The 20,828-nt window shown below is 43.4% G+C and overlaps 1 protein-coding gene across 7 annotated transcripts in view; it reads left to right on the forward strand.

Annotated features, from left to right (window-relative positions):
- Nucleotides 1-1,885: 1,885 nt before the first annotated feature.
- JADE1 (jade family PHD finger 1) overlaps nucleotides 1,886-20,828 on the forward strand; it is a 58,548-nt gene continuing 39,605 nt past the window's right edge. The window contains exon 1 of one of the 7 annotated variants that reach the window (XM_043902415.1): nucleotides 1,886-1,977. Coding sequence is in view for 1 of the 7 variants with exons in the window: in XM_043902411.1 (XP_043758346.1) it covers nucleotides 5,821-5,839 (19 nt within the window). In the remaining 6 variants the exon portion in view is untranslated. Of the gene's footprint in view, nucleotides 1,978-3,668; nucleotides 3,883-4,148; nucleotides 4,293-5,233; nucleotides 5,385-5,705; nucleotides 5,840-5,888; nucleotides 5,973-20,828 lie in introns of those variants that run through there. The other 6 variants (XM_043902413.1, XM_043902412.1, XM_043902410.1 and 3 more) reach the window with 6 other exon arrangements.

The raw sequence follows: 20,828 nt of genomic DNA on the forward strand, positions 1-20,828 counted from the left end.
GTTTATAATCGTTACCCTTATAGGTGCGATTTATCATCATCCTTTGCCTTTCTAAAATTTGAAAATTCTCTCCATCATGTTTTCCATTCATGATTGAGAAAAGCTTCTCCTATTTTGAACCTATGCAGTCTTGGACATTTCCATCTGGCTGAATTAAGTTTTCCTCTTCCGTCTCTCTGTCAGACTTGTTTCTCTTTGATATCTTGCATTGTGCTAAAAGTATGAAAATCAACAAAATTAAAATAACCAAATCAAAGACAAGCAAAAAAAAAAAAAAAAACCAAAAATGAAGAACCTCAAGAAAGGCAATAATTTAGTCAGTCCTGACACCTGCAAGAAAGCATCTTGGTCACTGGTCTTCCAATCATTTTCTGTGCTGTAACCACCTACTCAGAGGGATTACCAGGCTGTTCATGACTGGTGACTTCACTGATTGGTTAGACAGGGAGCTCAGTTCCCCAAATAATATCATTCAAAAAAGTTATTCTTTTCTGTCATTTAGTTATCAGAGTTATTTTTAAAACTACTTGACAACTTAAGCTCGCTTTGTAACAAGGTATTGGGGAATAAATGAAAAGTTCCAGACAATTAAAGTACATATAAACTTTTAGAACACAACTCTTTTTATCCATGAGAGCACTTGTGCAATAAAAATTGTATATACACATGTCATAACATTTACCAATTGGCAATGGTATTTGCCAGGAAGAATGTCTTGCTCAATTTCTTTGAAGGAATGAGATTTATAGGGTTTTAGCATACATATCTACTTCATTTCAAAAATGAACAATTCTGAATTTCGTATCAAGGTTTTATAATTCTTTACCTGAAGAGTAGACACAAATGAAATAACTAGGTAAATATTTATAAGTTTAATCATGTATGATTTCAAAATTAGGAATATGAATATATGTATTCAGTATTTCTATAAACCTATTATTATGGAAGGGAATAATTAAACTGTGTATGCCAATAGCAAAATGAAAGCGATATACAGAATGGTAATTATCACCATGAACACTGATCAGATCAGAAAAGACTTGAATCTTGATAACTACACTGACTACTTTGTACCTATTTTCTTGAATGTCCTTTTTATCTCTGATAATAAAGTGTGAATTGACAGGACCATTCTAGAAACCAGGAAATTGTGATCATGAATGATTTGGTAAGTTAAGATAATAAGTGACAGAGTGTTAGCAGAAACTCATTTCCTAATTGCCAGCTTAGTACTACTTATTCTTTAAATATGCTGCCACAAGACACTGCTGTCCCATTTTAGAAATAGGGTGTATAAACGTTTCCTTTGTGATCTGGCAGAAGACATTTATTATTTAAAAAATGTCAATCACTGATCATTAATAACGAATTGTTTTCACACATTCTTTATTGATACAAGTTGTCCTCCACTTCTACAAATAATCATCAACTTGTAAGTTTGGTAAGAACAATCAGAAATTACTGAATGTTAATAAAACAAGGGGTGTTGAATTTCATCTTGTCTATCATCTCAGTGGGGAAACTAAGATCCAAAGACATTTGTCCAGAGTCATAGTGTGAGTTGACAGGAGGCTGCAGACTTTTAGTCCAAGGCTGTTTATGGCACATGGCACTACCTTATTATGTTCCTGGGACCATCCACCTTAATCATCTAATCAGTGTTGAGGGTTCATGTATTCTTTTACCCCCTTTTATTCTCATCTATTTACTCAGCACACTTTCATTTTTGTCGCCTGATGTTTTGGGAGTGGGGATAGTCAGAAAAAAAAAAAAAAAGGCTGAATGGCAAGTGTAGTTTATTTTTTATTTTTATTTTTTGCAGGGGAATGAGTGAAGTAAGTTTCCCTGGAATGTGGAAAAGCTGCAGTCTTCAAAGGCTCGAGAAGACCAAGAATGAGAGATAGGAAGAATGGCTCTCTACTGCCAGGGTCTCTGCTGGGCGTGTTTATGGAGTTATTCCAATTAACAACCCTTCAGGTAGGGCCTGTTAACCCCATTTTATTACTGAGGAAGAAACTGAGGCTCAGAGAAGTTTTGTAATTTACCCCACAGTTGCATGGCTGACAACATGTAGAGTCAGATTCAGTTCAGGGTCTGTCTGGCTATGAAGTATGTGTCCTTTTACTTCTGCAGTAGAGTATGTGTAAAGTGAACCAAAGAAAACAGCAGTAACTTCAGGGCAACATTAATAACAGTAATAATGATAGCATGGTGCTTTACATATGTGGGATTAAGTGAGCACATAAACAGGACTGATAAGGTGTCTTTGTACTTCATTAGTGAAGCAGGCAAGAGAGAAAAAGGACATATACCTAAGATTTCCTTTGGTTTACTTTGCTTTCTGAAAAATAATTGAAAGACTCAATTAGTTTTGTTTTCCCACATTTATCAGATTACTATGATCCTGATGTGGGTGGATGGGTTGGTGTGTGATATTGTGAAACCAAACCTGATATATTCAGAAGAATTCTTCCAGTGGATAAGTATGCCTTTGGGTTTGGTACTCAATTTTGTAATCAGTGATCTATGTTCTGGATTATTGAATAGTATTTTCAACCTGTACCCCAGTTTTTTTTTTTTTTCTTTTCCCTTTTGAAGCAGAATATCATATAGACTCATTTCTTTAAGGGGGTCCATGAGAGAAAAGCGCTTCTTTGGTGGCTCAGAGGATAAAGAATTGGCCTGCAATGCAGGACCCCAGGGCTTGACCCCTGGGTCGGGAAAACCCCTGGAAAAGGGAATGGCAACCCACTCCAGTATTCTTGCCTGGATAATCCCATGGAGCCTGGTGGACTACAGTCCATGGGGTCGCAAAGAGTTGGACATGACTGAGCGGCTAACACTTTTGTACTTTCATGAGAGAAGTGTGTTAATCTCCACATGAAAAAGTTTGCGTTCTGCAGAAAACCAGTAATCATACCTTTTTCACACATAAATACCCCTGAATTAATCTGACTAATTTTATGTTAGTCTGTAGCTCCAGTTTTAGCATTAGGCTCAATTCTCCCTATTTGGAAGACAATGTCCAGTTCTGTAACACAGTGTAACATAACGGTGGTGTCAACTTACAAATACTTACTGTCTCCTAATGAATTAATGCTTATTTGCAATTATCATTTCGATACAAACTTAGGTAAAGAAGTGTTCCAGCTCCAAAACTGGATTTTCTATATTTAAAAATGTCATTATAACCCGCAGCTCCCCAAAACTGTTACTACGAAAGAACTATTTATTTTTCCATTCAATCTAAAAATAAAACCTCTCACCCAAACTACATTCCTTAATAGCCACAATTTAATCTACATAATTTTAAATAATTTGAAAGAATCCTTTTCTAGTGCAGTGATGTCAAACAAGAGTTCAGACTGGGAGAGTTTGAAAGGGATAATTTAAAAGCCCACCACCCTTCTTGGAGACAGCTCAAGAAAGTCTAGGCTCACAAGAGAGGTGAAGGAAGAGCTTTTAAAAGCTGAAGCATGCGGCTCTTTGCAAGCCCCTGCTGACACAGGCCGAGCCTGCTACGGCGAGGGCCGCGAAGAGTTAACGAGGGACAGAGCCCCCCGCACCGCGGTTCCCGGCGCGCTCCCTCCGCCCTCCCGTCCCCACCCTCTCGTTTTGGCAAGGGATTAAAGTGCTCCCCCCTGTGGCAGCAGTGACCCAGAAATGAGTTTGATTCACACAGTCCTTCCTCCATAACAAGCCAAACGCTCGTCCGAGAGTGCCTCCCTGCGCGAGCGCCGGGTGTGTGTGCGCCGGCGAGAGCAGGGGCCCGCCCGGCTCCCCGCCCGCCACTCCGTCCGCCAGCCCGCCGCGGCCCGAACTCATGCGGCGCGGAGCGAGCGGCGAGGAGCCCAGCGCCGCGGCCGAACCCCTCCGCAGCAGGTACGCGCGCGGGCCGCGGGGGGCGCGCGGGGAGGGCGCGCCGACCGAGAGTCCGCGCGTGTCCGCGTGTGGGTCCGTGTGCGCGTTCCGATCCCGCGGCGGCGGCAGCGGCGGCGGCTGCAGGACGAGCTGAGAGGCTCAGCCATATTTGATGGTTTTGTTGCTTTGCTCGGGAGTTCTCGGGAGTAATTTAATGCCGAAGGTCGCTGCCTAGTGGAAATAATATAGTACGTCATTAATATGGCGCCAAAAGATTGGGTTCTCGATATGTAGCGAAGGAGGGAGGGCCGGCAGCCGCCGAGCGCAGCGTTACTATCCCACCAGTAACTTGGGCATTGCCGGGGCGGGGGCCAGAGGAGGAGGAGGAGAGGATGATTTTTGGATCCTGAGAATTGATCTGTGTTGGATCAGTAAGTTTTATTATGATTATTTTTCAGTTTTGGGGGCTGAAGACTTAAGAGCTTTTTCTTTTGGATTTGCGAAGAACATGCGGTTTTCAGGCGAATCATCAATTAAAACGCGTTCAGGAGCAGAAACCCAGTTTAGTTGGCTTTAGTTATAGAATTTTTTAAACAGCCAAAGTGCATTAGGTTGCATGGAAGTGGAAAGCATAATAGCAACTTGGTAGACAGATGGCAATGGCAGAACAAGGTCCGGGTACATATATGAATCCAGAGTGTGTGTGACCGTGGTGGTGGTGCGGGGGGAAGGGACGTCGACTGTATAGTCCAAACATAGGTGTGGATATAGGTACATCTGTGTAGGGTAGGTGCAGCCCTATCTCTTATCACCGCGTCAACACATGTCCAAATTATTCATTGCATCAATTCAAGGGCAGTGAGGGAGGGGTGGGGGGTGCAGGGACAGTTTAGCAGTTAGATTCTTCCCAATTGGGTTTCCAGTGAACGGACCTTTTACTTACAGCCAGACTGCCTGTGAAGTGTAAAACCCTTTATCGGTGAAATTAGGAAGGAGTTGCATTGGTAGACCAAACTACCGATTAACCATGAACTTAAAACGGATAGCAAATTGCAACCTTTGGCACCGTCTGCAAATTGTGAGGGTGGCGTCGTGTCGCTTGGTCCACCTGAAAACGTGCAGTGTGCACCCCGGGACTGCAAGTTGCGAAGCCCTTCAGTGCACGTGTCCTGCGCCTGTGAGTGTGTATTTGTGAGTTGGGGGGCTGTTGTTCTGTAGCCAGCAGGCTTTCCTGGTTGTTGGCGCTGGCTTGCAAATGCGGGAGAGGGATGGAATGTGGAATGTTGACCGGGGAACCGAATCCTGTCGGAACGGTCCCATTTGCTGGAGAAATTCGATCCCTTCCACCTCCTTCCCGCTCCCCCCGCCCGCCTGCGGGCAGGAGGCGGGGCCGAGGACGCGGCTGCTGCTCAAAGTGGCGGAGCGCGGCGGCGGGAGGCAGGTGCACGGCACCCGCCAGTGGGGGTGCCTCAACTTCCGCGGGCGTTTAAATAGCAGCCTCTCTCCCCTCCCAGCGGTAATAGGTGACCTGGCGGCTGAGGGCGGCGGGGGGGCAAGGACGGGGGAGACCCGGGAGCTAGCCTCCGCGGCACGTGGGCAGGTGCTGGGTGGCCCCGGGGCCAACTTTTGTGGCCCGCCTCTGGCGCTGGAGGAGAGGCGGCTCCATGTGGAAATGGGGACGGGCGGGCGGCGGCCGAGGCGCTGCTTTCTCAGCCGCGCTGGAGCGTCACCTAACGGTCCCAGCAGCGCTGCCGGGGCCCGGGGTGGGGGGTTTCGGGGGCGGGGACGCCTGGCCCACCGCGCCCGCGCCGCGGGAGCCCCGCACAAAGCCCGCGGCGCGGGGGCGGCCACCGCGCTCACGCCCGGGGAACGGCCCGAAGCCCGTCGCGGTCCCCGCGTAGATTCCGGCGGGCGGCCGCAGGCGTTTGTTTGTTGGTTCCGCGCCGCCTTCCTCGCCGGATGGCTTCCTGTGACAGAGGTGATACACAGTTTCCAGAACTGTCTGGGGGCGGGAGCGGGAGCCGAGTCCTCTCGGAGCTGCTCGCCGTCACCGCTGCTCCCGCTCCCATCTCACAGCCGTTTCTCGCCGGCGCGCCCGCCCCAGTCTGAAGGTGCCGCCCGGGAGGGACTCGGGGAGGGGGGGGACGGCGCGGCCGTTTCCAGCGGCGCAAGTGGCTTCTAGACGCGAGGGAGCGTTTGATTTGCAACTGGGGCCGAGCGGATTGGTGCAGCTGGCGGCGGCGGGGCGGGAGGAGCGGCGGCGGCGGCGGCGGGGGGTGGCCACTTTCAAACGGAGAGGGCGGCGGCGGCGGGGACGCCGCTGCGGAGGGAGCGGGGCTTGATTGCGCCACGAGAAGGTGTCATCACTGCACCGGGGCTAATTCCGGCGGAGGTGCCGGGAGTTACTTTCCCCTCCTCCCGCGCTGTTGTTTCTGTCGCCTTGGGAGGAGGAGGAGGAGGAGGCGGCGACGAGGGAGAGAGGGAGGGGGCGGCGTCGCTGCGCGAAGCCGCGGCTCTGCGCACACCCCGGCGGGCGCCGCGCGGTGCTTTCTCCGGTGCGGGGCGGCGGCCCAGTTCTCCCCGCCCCGGGGTCCCCGCCTTCCTGGGGTCTTCAGCTTTCTCTCTCCAGCCCCTCCCTTCCCCCCGGCATGGGCTCTGCATCCCAGAGTCCTCCGCCCCCGGCTCTCCTCGCCCCGGGCCCCCCTCCCCGGTCGTACCCCATCACTCCGCCCCGGCTTTCCCACCCTGGGCTCCCCTCCCCGGCGCGCGGGGGCGGCCGTAGTCCCGGCACCGGGTGAATGCAGCGAGCGAACAAAAAAGCGGGCGATTTAAACGTGCCTTCGAAACCCGTTAGGAATGCGTCGTCACCACGAGACCGTTTAAAAGCAGCTTTGGCTGGTTTTCTAGTAACTAGGAGGCAGGCGCCCCACCTCGCTTTGGCGGGGGCGAGGGTCTGTCGCCTTCTATTTACCACAGCCGAGGGGGAATTTAAATTTTCTCTTTGTAAAGTGATAGCTGCAGTTGAATGACTTAAGACGGCTACATTTTTAGGAAATTGAGAGAGAATCTGAAGTTTCCATTAATGGGAATGCTTAGGGGCTTCTTTCCCAAAGGTTTTTATTAGGTGAACTATTTTTCCTTTTTAGAAAACACGCTGTGAACGGCTAGCTCTCTAGTTACTTGTACCTCAAGGCTAATACCTTTCAAAGTTAATGAACTAGTTTTAAGATACAGAGAAATTACTTCTCTGGAAGCTGGTTTAGGTAGTGATCCACCAGTGGTTAGAGATTAGGAAGCTGTGTTTGAGCAGATCGCCGCTAATCAAGATTTAATCACTTTTAGCTGGAGAAAGGGAGCGTTCAGTGTAACTATACTTAGACTGACAACACTTTTGATAAAATAATTTACCGTAGTAGAGTGGGCAACACATACTGGACAGATACACTGCATGTTCTGTGTGTGACACTTGGTGTAGCAAATACCTGCACCCGAAAATTCTTAATGCCCTTTTGTCCCAAAGATTTCAATCTCATCTAATGTCACTTTTAAATCAGATTGACTTTGTTATTTTGTTTTCTCCCTTAAGTTTATGTGTTTCTATACGTGTATTTGATAAGCTGGCATACATACCTCCTCAGAGCAGCCAGAGATAAAGGTTTCAGTAGAATTTGAACTTGATTCCATCTTAAGGTCATAGGCTGCTTTCTAAGAAGAAAATTTGAGTGGGTTGTAACAGAGATTTTTAACTTCGACAAAAGTGGATGTATGTTCATTTAGAAAGAACAAGATTCCCCCGCCAACAAGTTCCTCCTCCATCACCAGACCGGTTTTCAGCGTATAAGTGAATATTTTCGTTTCCTGTTGCAGAGGTTGAAAGAGTAGCTATAAAGGGAAAATAGTGAAAAATGATGAGTGTGTGAAAAGTGGGAACAGGAGAAAAAACTTTTTGGATTTTAAGGACATGTTGTATTTTAGAATCAACAGTTGCTTAGCCCAGAGACTTTGGGTAGAAGGATTAACTAAAAAAGCAAACAAAACTTGGAGGACTTGGTGAGAATACAAACACATCTCCATGTGTTTCACCTTCATAAATAATTGATTTTTTACTTCAAAGAGCCCTTAGTAGCTTAAAGTATTATTACAGAAATGGTGTTACATGTACATGTTTTCAACTATAGAAGCAAATATAAAAACACATTCCTATCACCTAGAAGTCATCATTTTACCATTTTCCAGATAATTGTGTATACATACGTATAATGAATCACACTGTCTGTACAGTTGTGTAAGGAGTGTTTTTTCCTCCTGTTAGCTAGCGTGTCTATTTGGGATATATTCAGATTTTCTTACGTCGCCTCCAAATATAACAGTGGCTTTGTCTAAAACACTGTCCAATCAAAGATCATTGCATCTCGTTATTTCCTATAAGTAGATTCTAATCTGTAGTAACTTTTTGACAGAACCTCTGACATTGAGGAGGCATGTCTTCCGAGTTAATCATGACTGGATTTGAAAAAGTTAGAATTAAAGTAGCATTTTTTGTGTGTAATTTAGAGTCTTCAGTTTGGAGATTATTTGTTTGAAAACGGTTTTAAAGAAATTTGCGTGGTGCATTTATCTGCACACTTGGTGAGAAAAAAATTAACTTTCAGTACTGAGGTGGTTAGAACAACAAACATCTAGACATCAAACACTGACCAAATCTTGTATTTTTAGGCTTTGTCAGGAGTGAGGAGGAGACGGATGACTCTCACAGTTCTGCTTGCTTGCTTCCTTTCTGTTGGTGAAGCTCTTTCCTCAGTCATATGGGGCACCTGTTACACTATTACAGTTCATGGTCTGTAAGAATTTGCATTATATGCCCAGTTTTCCTGCATGGTTAATAAAATAAGACATTCTCTAGAGGAAAATATAACACTTTTGTCAATATCTTGCCGCTTATTTGGATTGGCATTGAAAAGCTTGACTTAATTGGTCAAACAGTGGGAGTTATACCAGTGTTAAACTACTTTCGTCTCGCTTCAAGCTTGTGACAGAACACTGTTGCCTTGTTTAACAGTAAGTTTAAAAAAAATTTCAAATAAAGGCGGACTTTGCTTGGAGTTGTTAGTTTCTTAGATTGTATCAGAAGCCCGATAGGAACCTTAATGGGGAAAGTTTTAGTTCCTGAGACAGTTGTTTCCTTTAAAGTTTTAGTGTTCAGCTGATTTTCTCTATATTAAGACCTTGTTCAGTCATTAAGCCGTGTCCTACTCTTTGCGACCTCATGGGCAGCAGCACGCCTGGCTTCCCTGTCCTTCACTGTCTCCCAGAGCTTGCTCAAACTCATGTCCATTGAGTCAGTGATGCCATCCAACCATCTCATCCTCTGTCACCCCCTTCTCTTCCTGCCCTCAATCTTTCCCAGCGTGTCTTTTCCAGTGAGTCGGCTCTTCTCATCAGGTCGCCAAAGTATTGGAGCTTCAGCATCAGTCCTTCCAGGGAATATTCAGGGTTGATTTCTTTTAGGATTGACTGATTGATCTTCTTGCAGTCCAGGGGACCGTCAGATGTCTTCCTCAGCATCACAGTTTGAAAGCATTGTAAAAGCATTTTGTCTGACTGTTTGCAACTCCATGGACTATAGCCGCCAGGCTCCTCTCTCCATGGAATTCTCCAGGCAAGAATACTGGAATGGGTAGCCATTCTCTCTTCTCCAGGGGATCTTCTTGCCCCAGGGATTGAACCCAGGTCTCTGCATTTCAGGCAGATTCTTTACTGTTTGAGCCACCAGGGAAGCCCATATGAAGACCTGGCAGCGCTTTATTTGGTAATGTGTTTAAAATTTGGACAGTTGATAGGTTTATTATATATAGTATATAAAATTTCAAAAAGTTGAGACAATTGAGAATCTTGCTATTTGCTTGGTGAAAGTGAATGGGAAAGTCACTCAGTCATGTCTGACTCTGCCACCCTGTGGACTATACAGTCCATGGAATTCTCCAGTCTGGAATACTGGAGTGGGTGGCCTTTCCCTTCTCCAGGGGATCTTCCTAACCCCAGGACCAAACCCAGGTCTCCTGCATTGCGGGCAGATTCTTTACCAGCTGAGCCACCAGGGAAGCCCAGGAATACCGAGGTCGGTGGCCTATCCCTTCTCCAGCGGGTCTTCTGACCCAGGAATTGAACCCGGGTCTCCTGCATCGCAGGTGGATTCTTTACTAGCTGCCAATTTGGGAATCCCATTTGCTTGGTGTATTTATACAAAGAATATTGATATGTGATTGTGAGGGATTTATATTTTGGTATTTTCACAGATGGTTGATTCTGATGGAATAAGTAAACTCTGGTCCTGGAGCCCTTTTTTACCTTTCAGTTGAAGTGGCATCTTGTTTAAGTTCGGGCAGGGTTGATTGCCATGGAACAGAGAGAAAATTTAGTCTAAGAGAATGCTGATTGTGACTCTGGCCATGTTATTGTGGCTTGGCTTTTATCTAGCCTAGACTTTGAAAGTTTATTCAGGATGTCTTCCTTACCTGAAAGCAACAAACATAGGAAGAGTGGGTATTTCCATTTTTGAGTCTTCTGTTAACTCTAGACTAGTGGTGTATTATGTGCACTTAACAAATGTTCAAGGACCAAGCTTTTAATGAATACTCTAAAACAAGTTACATGTTTACTTTTTTTGCTTTTGGTTCTTCAGGTAGAGTTAAAGACTGTTAAGGTGATTGAAGGCAGTTAAAGTAAGTTCATTTTTTAAACTTTAGGTTCTTTCAGGCTGATTTTGTTGAAGGAATTAAATCAGTTTTCTCTTGTTTTGAATGCACTTCCAACTGGCAGTAATATATAGTTTTTAATACTGATCTGCATAGGATCAGACATTTAATAATGTCTGCACAGGAGATTTTATTAATTTGAAAATCCATGACAGCTTCGAAGACAGTTTCTAAGCAGTTATTTTAAGTGAAGATTTCACTGATGAGAGTCCAAACTGAAGAATAAAATGAACATTTTTTCTTTTACTCCTTACTCCAGAGTAAGCAGCAAGAATTGGCAAGGTTAACAAGTTGCTGGAGTTTGAGCTGCCTGATTTGCGTTTGTTTAGCACAAAGTACACTTAACATGATTTAAGATTTTTCTTGATTAGTCATGGTCATTTTTATGACCATCAGTTATTTCAGTGCTGAAATAAAAAGATGCACTTTAGATGTGTAGGCTGAGTATTTGTGACTTGTGACTTTTTTAAGGTCAAGGACACTTGAGATCCAAAACCTGTGGAACCTCTCCAGCAGAAAAAGTGAGTTACTCAAAAATTTACATGTCATTTCAGGGTCTGGATGAATACTTTTAAGTGCATCCTTGGATTTCAATTTGGCATTTAAATTCTGGTGACTTCTTTTTATGATTTCTCTCTTACCCTCTTACATCACTGTTAAACCACACAGTATAGTTAAAATGCCTGTCTAGAATAGTCATTTTTCTGCTTATTGGTTACTGGCTTGAAAATCAGATAAGTTTATTAGTTTTTATAACTTAGTGTACACTGGCCCCAAGAAGGAGCCTCAGGGGTTTTCCTTTGAGAAAAATTCACAAGTTTCTAGACATGGATTTAATTTAAGTTGCTTAGATCACAACCCTCCTACCTCACCCTCTTACCCCCTTACTGCCAGTCTGTTGATTTAAAGCAGAGATCAGTAAACTTTTTTAGTAAAGGGGCCAGATAGCAAATAGTTTAACCTCTGTGGGCCTGATAGTCCCTATTACAGCTGTTCAACTCTGCCATCGTAAGTGCGAAAGCAAACAGTGGACAAAAAGTAAATGAATGGTTGTGACTGTGTCCCAATAAAACTTTATTTACAGATAGTGAAATTTGAATTTGGGATAATATTCAGGTGTTCTGAAATGTTCTTTTGATTCCCTCTCCCAAACCATTTAAATACGTAAAAACTATTCTTGTGTATTGAACAACAGCAGGTTGTAGACCCCTGATTTATAATGACACAGCCATACCTATATATATATTGAAAACTTGTACAATAGTATATATTCCTGTAGGACAGCATGTACCTGTAGTGTAGTATGTGCATGCGTGCGTGCTAAGTCTCTTCAGTCATTTCTGATTCTTTGTGACCCTGTGGAGCTTAGCCTGCCTGGCTCCTCTGTCCACGGGATTCTCCAAGCAAGAATACTAGATTGGGTTGCTGTGCCCTCCTGCAGGGGATTTTTCTGACCCAGGGATTGAACCAATGTATCTTACGGCTCCTGCATTGGCAGGCGGGTTCTTTGCCACTAGTGCCACCTGGGAAGCCTGTAGTATAGTATAGTGATACAGTTTTAGGTAGTCACCAGATTGTTTCTGCTGGGACTGAATTCCGTTTCTGATAGGAAACTGAAACAAGAAGTTGAAATCAGAAGTTTGTTTGATGAGTATGAAGGCACTTAACTCATCTCAGGGCAATGGATCCTAACTCTCTGGTTCCTAGACTAGCCTTTGAGGGTAGGATGTATAATACAGGACCCCATGTACCTTGCAAAAGACGGCTGGGTAGTCACACCCTGCTGGGAGGCCAGGCCAAGAAGCCCTGTGTGAGGGAATATACATTTTGACCTGGGACTGTATCCAGAGGGAGACGTATCCAGAGGAGTGTGATGTCTCTCCACATAGGGTGTGTGTCACACCAACCGGAAGTGAGTACCTGCTGCTCAGAGGACACGTAGCCGTGTGGTAGTGTTCAGGGAGCCACTCGTGTGCACTCTGTCCAGCTCTCCCTTGTGTCTGCTCCAGCAGGCAAAATGGTATTTGCAGCCATCTAAACATCAGCTTGTCAGGAAGTATGTTTCAAGTTCTAAGTTAACAGACTGTTGAGTACATTTTAGTTGTCTGACCCCTGATACCGTGTAGTCCATGGCCTTAATCTTTGCGATAACCTCTTTCTAAATCTCAGGAGGTGCCCAGGAGCAGGAAGTCCATGGTCCCATCCCCTGGGAGGAGGATGGATGGCACAGGAGGCCACCCACCTTGGGGATGGGTCTTTGATTCAGCCTCTGGCTTTGCCCTCGACCCATCTCTGTGTCTTTGCTCTTGCTGCCTAACCTCTCCAGAACTTACTGTACGTAGTTCTTTTTATTTATTTATTTGTTTTTCCGTACTTCTTTTTAAAATTAGGAAAGGTAAATTACCTCCAAAACATTTTCTAGAGATTAAGTTAGGATTTTATATGTTTCTTTGGGGAAGATGTCCTGTAGACACAATCCATGGCTGAGACTGTCTTCAGCTTTAGCCTCAGAGAATACTTTGCAGACCTTGCTGCTCGGTATTGAGACTGTCTTACATTTCCATGACTGTACTAACAAGACTTGTACAACTGTGATGAAATGTTTGTTTTAATATATAATTCAGATGATGTGTAAATGCAGTTTTTGTTGTTAAATGAGTCATCTAGATCTTCAAATGTACAACATTGGAAGTCTGGATTTTTTTTTTAAACTGTACTTTAAAATTTTTTGGTGACTTAACATTGTTAGTGGTAACTGATAGTTTCTGACAACCGGCTATAATCAGGGAACAAAGTTTCTCAAAACAGCTGCATTTCAGTCTGTGCACAGTGTAATTGTCATTAGCTGGTTGAGTCTGGTTTCTGCAGAAGCTGCTTTGTATATCCTGTATAAGAACATCTGGTTTGAGCATTTAAAAATCTTTTAAAATTACCCTGTAGTCACTTTGCATTTATTGGCTTATTCTTCCAAGAGTCAGATAAGGGAGTGTAGACTCCTTTCCCATCCTTATTTTGACATTGGTTCATTCAGAACTATCTCCTGCTAACTAACACTTAGTTTTTTTTAAAGTGTTATTCTTCAGTGAAGTTTTAGAGTTTGATCTGAAGAATGAGTGTGTGTATGTGTTAAAAATTAGAATTTGGTTCAGAGATCCCAAGGCTGAATGAAACACAAACTTCTGACTTCAGTGAAGTGTTTTATAAACTTTCTTCTCATGTATTCTGAAGAGATTGGTCTTATGTTCGTTTTCTCCAGTAATTTGATGAAAAAGAAAAGAAAAAAGTGTGAAAAGAGGACCTATAGGGCAAATAGACAGCATCGTTCATCTGAGTTTTGACACAGTGACAGCACTGTGTTAAGTGTTAAGGAGGATTCTGAGGTCACGCCTGGGCTTGTGGAAAAAAAGAATGACCTAATTTATTAACCATGCCTGCCATGGGTAGAGGAAATGGTGTGTTTGGTAACCATCTCTGGAATGTAGCTCCCTCCCCCCACCCCCAAAAAATAGTACTGCTCTTGAAATGGATAAGAGGTTGAGTATTTATTTGACTTTGAATTCTTTAAAGGTAGTTTAAACCCTAGTTTTCTTGTCTGAGTTAGTTTTTGTATTCTTACTGCATATATTTTTAGTGACCTGCTACTGGCACACTGGCTATTCTTATGTTTTGAAAACTTTCACTTTTGAATTAAATAATGAATGAGTGATAGTAGCATTTTACAGCATTATCCTATTACCTTTTCTGTTTTTTTCCTCCTATGCTATTTCATGAGGTATTTTAAAACAATATAAGCCTTTGATACCCCATCTCAGGAAGGAGGTGGAATATATATATAGTTTATTGGTAGCTGCTCATTTTAGGCTGGTGCCTGTGTGGGGCCTTCAAGAAGCTGTGCTCCTAGGGTCTTCTCTAATGTGAGGAGCAAGAAACAACAGTTCTGGATTTTAAATCTTTACTATTACAAATAGCATAGTGCAGGATGATGGTAAAAAATTAAAATAATCTAAAAGGTCATTCAGTTCAGTTCAGTCGCTCAGTCATGTCTGACTCTTTGCAGTCTCATGAACTGCACCACGCCACACCTCCCTGTCCATCGCCAACTCCCGGAGTTTACCCAAATTCATGTCCATTGAGTTGGTGATGCCATCCAACCATCTCATCCTCTGTTGTCCCCATCTCCTCCTGCCTTCAAACTTTTCCAGCATCAGGGTCTTTTCCAGTGAGTCAGTTCTTCGCATCAGGTGGCCAAAGTATTGGAGTTTCAGCTTCAGCATCTGTTCTTCCAATGAATATTCAGGACTGATTTCCTTTAGGATAGACTGATTGGATCTCCTTGCAGTCCACAGGACTCTCAAGAGTCTTCTCCAACACCCAAGTTCAAAAGCATTAATTTTTTGGTGCTCAGCTTTCTTTATAGGCCAGCTCACATCCATAGATGACTACTGGAAAAAACCATAGCTTTGATTAGATGGGCCTTTGTTGGCAAAATGATGTCTCTGCTTTTCAATATGCTGTCTAGGTCATATGCTGTAAAAGGTCATAAATGGAAGTAAAATTTCCCAACCTATTCAGCCTAGAACACTGCAGTCACTCCTGAAATTTTCTATGAATACGCAAGCAGTTGTATATATATCTCTTCCCTCTTTTATATGTAAATGGGCTGATAATTCCATTTTTCTCCCCTGCAGTTTGTGGTGGTTTCTTTCTTGGAATGTCTTTTGGTATCTTCCGCATCTGAACATACAGATCTACTAGAAAGGAATTCTGAGTAGATAGAAACAGGGGTAGAAGTTCAGGGTTGGAGTCCATGATGTCTGGTTGCCTATTTTGTTTGGGGTGAATTCATGGAAAGGGAAGTTAACAAAAATACATCCCAAATACAGATGGTTGGAATGTTTTGTCATAACTGCTCTTCAGGTGCTGACTCTAATTGTCATCAATTACAGAGACCTAGGAGGGATTTAATGGATTATTTTAGGGCTCATGAACAGAGATTGGAATACTTATAAAGGCAAATGGGAGCTGCTGTGATTCATTCAGAACCACTCACATTTATAAATTTCTTAAAATCTTTTATTTACTTTCAAAGTCCGGTTTTAAAAATAATTTATAAAGAACTTAATGGTGAACTAGTGTGTTACAGCACTTGGTTTTTATTAGTAACATTGACAGGGATAAATATTTCATTTATGATTATCTGGGCAGTTACTAAAATCTTTTTTTTGAGAGAGGTGGTTGGTTATTTGTTGCTAATATAAACTCTTTTCAGCTGAATATTTTCAAGTAGATGTCTCTGCAGAGACTGTAGTAGCTTGGGCACCATGTCCTTTAAACAAATTTTGATATATGACATTGTAACAGACACATTTTTGTAAGTTCTTTTTTTCTGAGTTGAAATATTTAGACAAGATTAAAGCTTTTAACACTTAAGATCTAAGCAGTTTGTCAGTTATATCAAATCTATGACTGTCTTTTTGACCAGATATAATTTTCTGGTTAAAGTGAGAAATCTGGGTTTGAGTTACAGTCACACTAGTATTTTTAAACTCTGAGCATTTGAATTTAGATAGTGTTGTTAATTTGATAACTTTATGTCTAGGAGATTAATGTTTGCTATAAAAACTGAGATAAGAAACCAGCTGATTTTGTTCACATTCATTTATGGATAAGAGATTACTTTGAAGTATAGGTCATTATTATATTTGGGTATTCTATTTGGGGTAATGTATACTCGTTGAATGGAGAAGGAAATGGCAGCCCACTCCAGTATTCTTGCTTGGAGAATCCCAGGGATGGAGGTGGGCTATAGTCCGCAGGGTCGCAGAGAGTTGGACACTACTGGTGAGCGACTTCATTTTCACTTTCACTTTCATACTCATTGAAGATAAGAAGAAAGAAGATCTATTAGGAAAATGTGAGTCTGTCTTTATGGGGGAAGTATTAATAGTCTATGACCAGTGACTAAGGGACCAAATCATGTTGCATAGTGTTTAAAAATAATAGTTGAATTGTCTGAACTTAGCAGATAGAGCCACCTCATTACAAAATACTTTTGTCTTTATGTAAGACTTCTTGGTGTCTGAAAGTCCGTTCTTTAATGTACATTTTTATATTATACATATTCTAAGTACATTTTAAAATATAGTACATTTAAATATTAGATTATTAACTTTGACAGAGAATGGAAGGACACCTTATAAATTTGAAAATAAATAGAAGTTACTCCAGTTAAAGGTCAATTGGATATTAAAGTGAAGCGTCTCAAATTCTATAAAGCTGAGTTGAACATAGGATGGAGTTTACATACAGGAACTCAGTCTTTCGTCCTACACTGTGTGGGTGTGTTCAGTCACTCAGTCGTGTCCAACTCTTTGTGGCCCCATGGACTGTAGCCCACCAGGCTCCTCTGTCTGGGATTGTCCAACAAGAATACTGGAGTGGGTTGCCATTTCTTGCTCCAGGGGATCTTCCTGACGAGGGATCGAGCTCAAGTCTCTTTTGACTCCTGCATTGATGGGTGAATTCTTTACCACTGGTGCCACCTGGAAAGCCCCGTTCATCCCCTGCATTAGTTATGTATTAAGTGATACACAGAGAAGGAATATGTAGAGGTCTTTGAGTACTTTCTAGAACTTCTTGAGAGTGAAATAAATAAGATTGAAAACATAGTGGACAAAATTGATACTTTGAATGAAAAAAATAGCCTTTCTGCATATAAACCATAAGCAATTAAAATCACTAGGGTGCAATCCTTAATATAGCTGTAGAGTTTATGCCCTGATAAACGGTCCCTGTTCCACCACAGAATAATTCTGATAACTGGACAGTTCCTCAAATCTGTCTTTTTCCCAGGCGTAGCACTGAATAAACATCCTGAAGTTCTTAATCATCTTATTCTTTTGTAAAAGTTCTTCTTTCTGTCCTCCAGGGTCGTTTCTCATTCTTCTTGGCTAGAGTCACATACCAGTCACGCCTCCCTGGTACCACACCCAGGTCACTAAATTTGTTCCCTTGCAAATTCCTGAACCACTTGGGGGTGGGTTCCTTCAGCTAAGGGCTGCTCTTTAGTGCTTGCCGATTCCCCACCCTAATTTCAGTCCAAGGAAAACATAAATTTGAGGGTTTTGAGGCAGCTTGCTCATATATGCTCAGATTTCACATATCCCGTGAAAGTGTTAGTTGCTCAATCATGTCTGACTCTTTGCAGCCCTGTGGACTGTAGCCTGCCAGGGTCCTCTATACCTGGGATTTCCCAGGCAAGAATGATAGAGTTGGTTGCCATTTCCTTCTCTGGGAAATCTTCCTGACCCAGGGATTGAAACCAGGTCTTCGTAACAGTTATCACACTGAAGCTACTTATCTAGATGTCTGCTTACTGTATCTCCCTCTGGGCAGTTCCCTACCTTGTTCATCATATCTTTGGCATCTAACTTGATACAGTTTTAATTGAATGAACGTGTTAACGAATCCACTGCTTTTTTTTTTTTTAATCCACTGCTTTTTAACCCATGTGACAGGAGAGGCCGAAAGAGAGCGATCCGCATGCAGGATGTTACTTTCCGAGGAGATGATGCCCTGGGCCACAACCACATGTGCCTGGTTTTCCGCTCATCCTGCCTGTTTCCAAAGGATTGTCACTTGACTGATCCAGCCAGGGTCTTTGGCCAGTGACTTCCTCTTACTGGGCCTTTCCAGGCAGTGTTTATAATCAGGCTTCCTAGGTAGTCTTTTTGCTTTTTGGGCAAAGTCCCAAATGCCTAATAGTATTTTGTCTACCTAGCTGTTATGCTTCTCATGGCAAATGGACACTCCAGGCTCCTGTAAATTGTATCACTTTGAAGCCAGTTTTGATGAAATCAGATAGGATGTTAGAAGAGCCCTGTTGAGGACTGGACCCAGAGTTCTGGGGGTGTCTGTTGTAGCTGCCCTTTGAAATCTTGTTTTTTTTGAAGTTTTGCTCAAGACCCATTTCTGTGAAGTCTTTATTTCACATTTAATCCAAGAGAATCTCTGTTCTCTAGAACTTAACTGTAACTTTTTAGAGACACACATGTATAAAACATTTGAGTGATGATGCAAGGCAGGAGTTTGATTGCGTGTTAAAGAAAATAGTACGTTAAAAGGCTGAGTGAAAAAGTTCTAAAAGATGAAAAAGGTGAAATGAGTGGTACTGAATGTAAATGGTTTTAATTGGAGTGGTGGATGGTACTTAGTGGTTTTGAGCTGAGCCCTGGAGAAGAGGTGGGATTGGGATGGATGGGTGAGGAGGAGAGGGCCAAAGAGCTCTGGGAGCTGAGGCTGAGGCTGGAAAGAAGAGGTGTTTTATGTTAGAGGCCAGGTGGGCTGGTTAGGGGGTCTTGGTAGGAGAGATGTTTGGATAGAGCCAGGGGAGGGGCCAGGTGGTGGAAAACCTGGGTTTCTAGCTGGAGCCTTTTGCAGTGTGAAACAGAGGGAGAGATTGGCAGAGGAAATAGCCTGGAGAGGTCACCTCATAGGCTGGATTAATTTACTGTAATAATTCCATAAAGAAGGCTGAGCATTGAAGAATTGATGCTTTCTAACTGTGGTGCTGATGAAGACTTGAGAATCCCTTGGATTGCAAGGAGGTCAAACCAGTCAATCCTAAAAGAAATCAACGCTGAATATCAATGGGAAGGACTGATGTTGAAGCTCCAATACTTCAGCCACCTGATGCAAAGAGCCGACTCATTGGAAAAGACCCTGATGCTGGGAAAGATTGAGGTTAGGAGGAGAAGAGGGTGACAGGATGAGATGGTTGGATAGTATCATCGGCTCAATGGACACAAGTTTGAGCAAACTTTGAGAGAGAGTGAAGGACAGGGAAGCCTGGCGTGCTGTTGTCTATGGAATTGCAAAGAGCTGGACACAACTTAGTGACAAAACAAGAACAAAGAAAACCGTGGGCATGGAGAAAGGAAGTGAAGTGAAAGTCACTCAGTTGTGTCCGACTCTTTGCAACCCCATGGGCTGACTATACAGTTCATGGAATTCTCTAGGCCAGAATACTTGAGTGGGTAGCCTTTCTCTTCTCTAGGGGATCTTCCCAATGCCTAAAGCAATCTAGGTGTAGGTGGCTAAAGATCTGGTGGGGCAGTAGGGGGACTTGGAAGGGTCACATATTATGAAATGATGGGCCTTTGCAATTGAGCAGAAAGGTAAGAAGGGATTGTTGTTGATATTGCTTGGTTGCTTAGTCATGATTCATTGTGACCCCATGGACTTTAGCCCACCACGCTCCTCTGTCCATGGGATTTCCGAAGCCAGAATACTGGAGTGGGTTCCCATTTCCTTCTCCAGTGGATCTTCCCGACCCAGGGATCGAACCCACGCCTCGTACGTTGGCAGGTGGATTCTTCAGCACTGAGCCACCTGGGAAGCCCAAGAAGAGACACATATTAGTAAATAAGTGAGCAAATAGTAAGATTCTGAATACGAAGGCACTGCAGAGAGTAATATGCTAGATTGTATATACATAAATATATATGTTAAGTATTACAGTGTTTTGCCCAAAATGTGCTGCTGCTTTTTGTGCTCCTCTTTGTTCTTCAGGACTCAGCTCAGAATCTTACCAACGCCATCAGCATGTGTTTCTCTAGTCTTGTATTGACCACTGTCAGGCACTCACCATGTTGAATTCCTGCTGACCAGTCTGTCTCCTCAGCTGGACCAGGAGCTCCCTGAGATCAGATGCAGTCATTGTGCTCCAGCACCTCCTCATATATTAGACATTCAGATGTTTGTGGGATGCATTATATGCTATTATGTTTTCTTGCTGCTTTCTCTGGAGCGTTGCAAGTAGCCCTTTTAATTGATTATTACTTATCTTACTGCCATCCAGATAATAATCAGCGAGTGCCCTGAATGATGCTGAGGGCCCTCTGCTTGCTCTCATTGGTTTTTCATTGGACAGATGTTTGCAGCTTACAACCACTGTATTGTGTGTCTTAAAGACAGTAACATGTGCATACTTTAATTTCTTGAAGGGGTAAGTAACCCCAGGTGAGGTAAATCAGCCTGATGTCAAGGTTTAAGTACCTCAGAGCCCCAGAGGCGGCGATGCTGGCGTGCGCTCACCCCATCACCGTGCAGGTTCCCTGGAGAGGTGCGGCACGCACAGCATTCTTCACCTCCTCTACTCAGGCTCTTTCAGGGCTGGTGAGAATGGAGTTCATTAGAAGGAGAATGCTATTT

The sequence above is a fragment of the Cervus elaphus genome, chromosome 5 (assembly GCF_910594005.1).
Source record: "Cervus elaphus chromosome 5, mCerEla1.1, whole genome shotgun sequence".
Classification (NCBI taxonomy): Eukaryota; Metazoa; Chordata; class Mammalia; order Artiodactyla; family Cervidae; genus Cervus; species Cervus elaphus.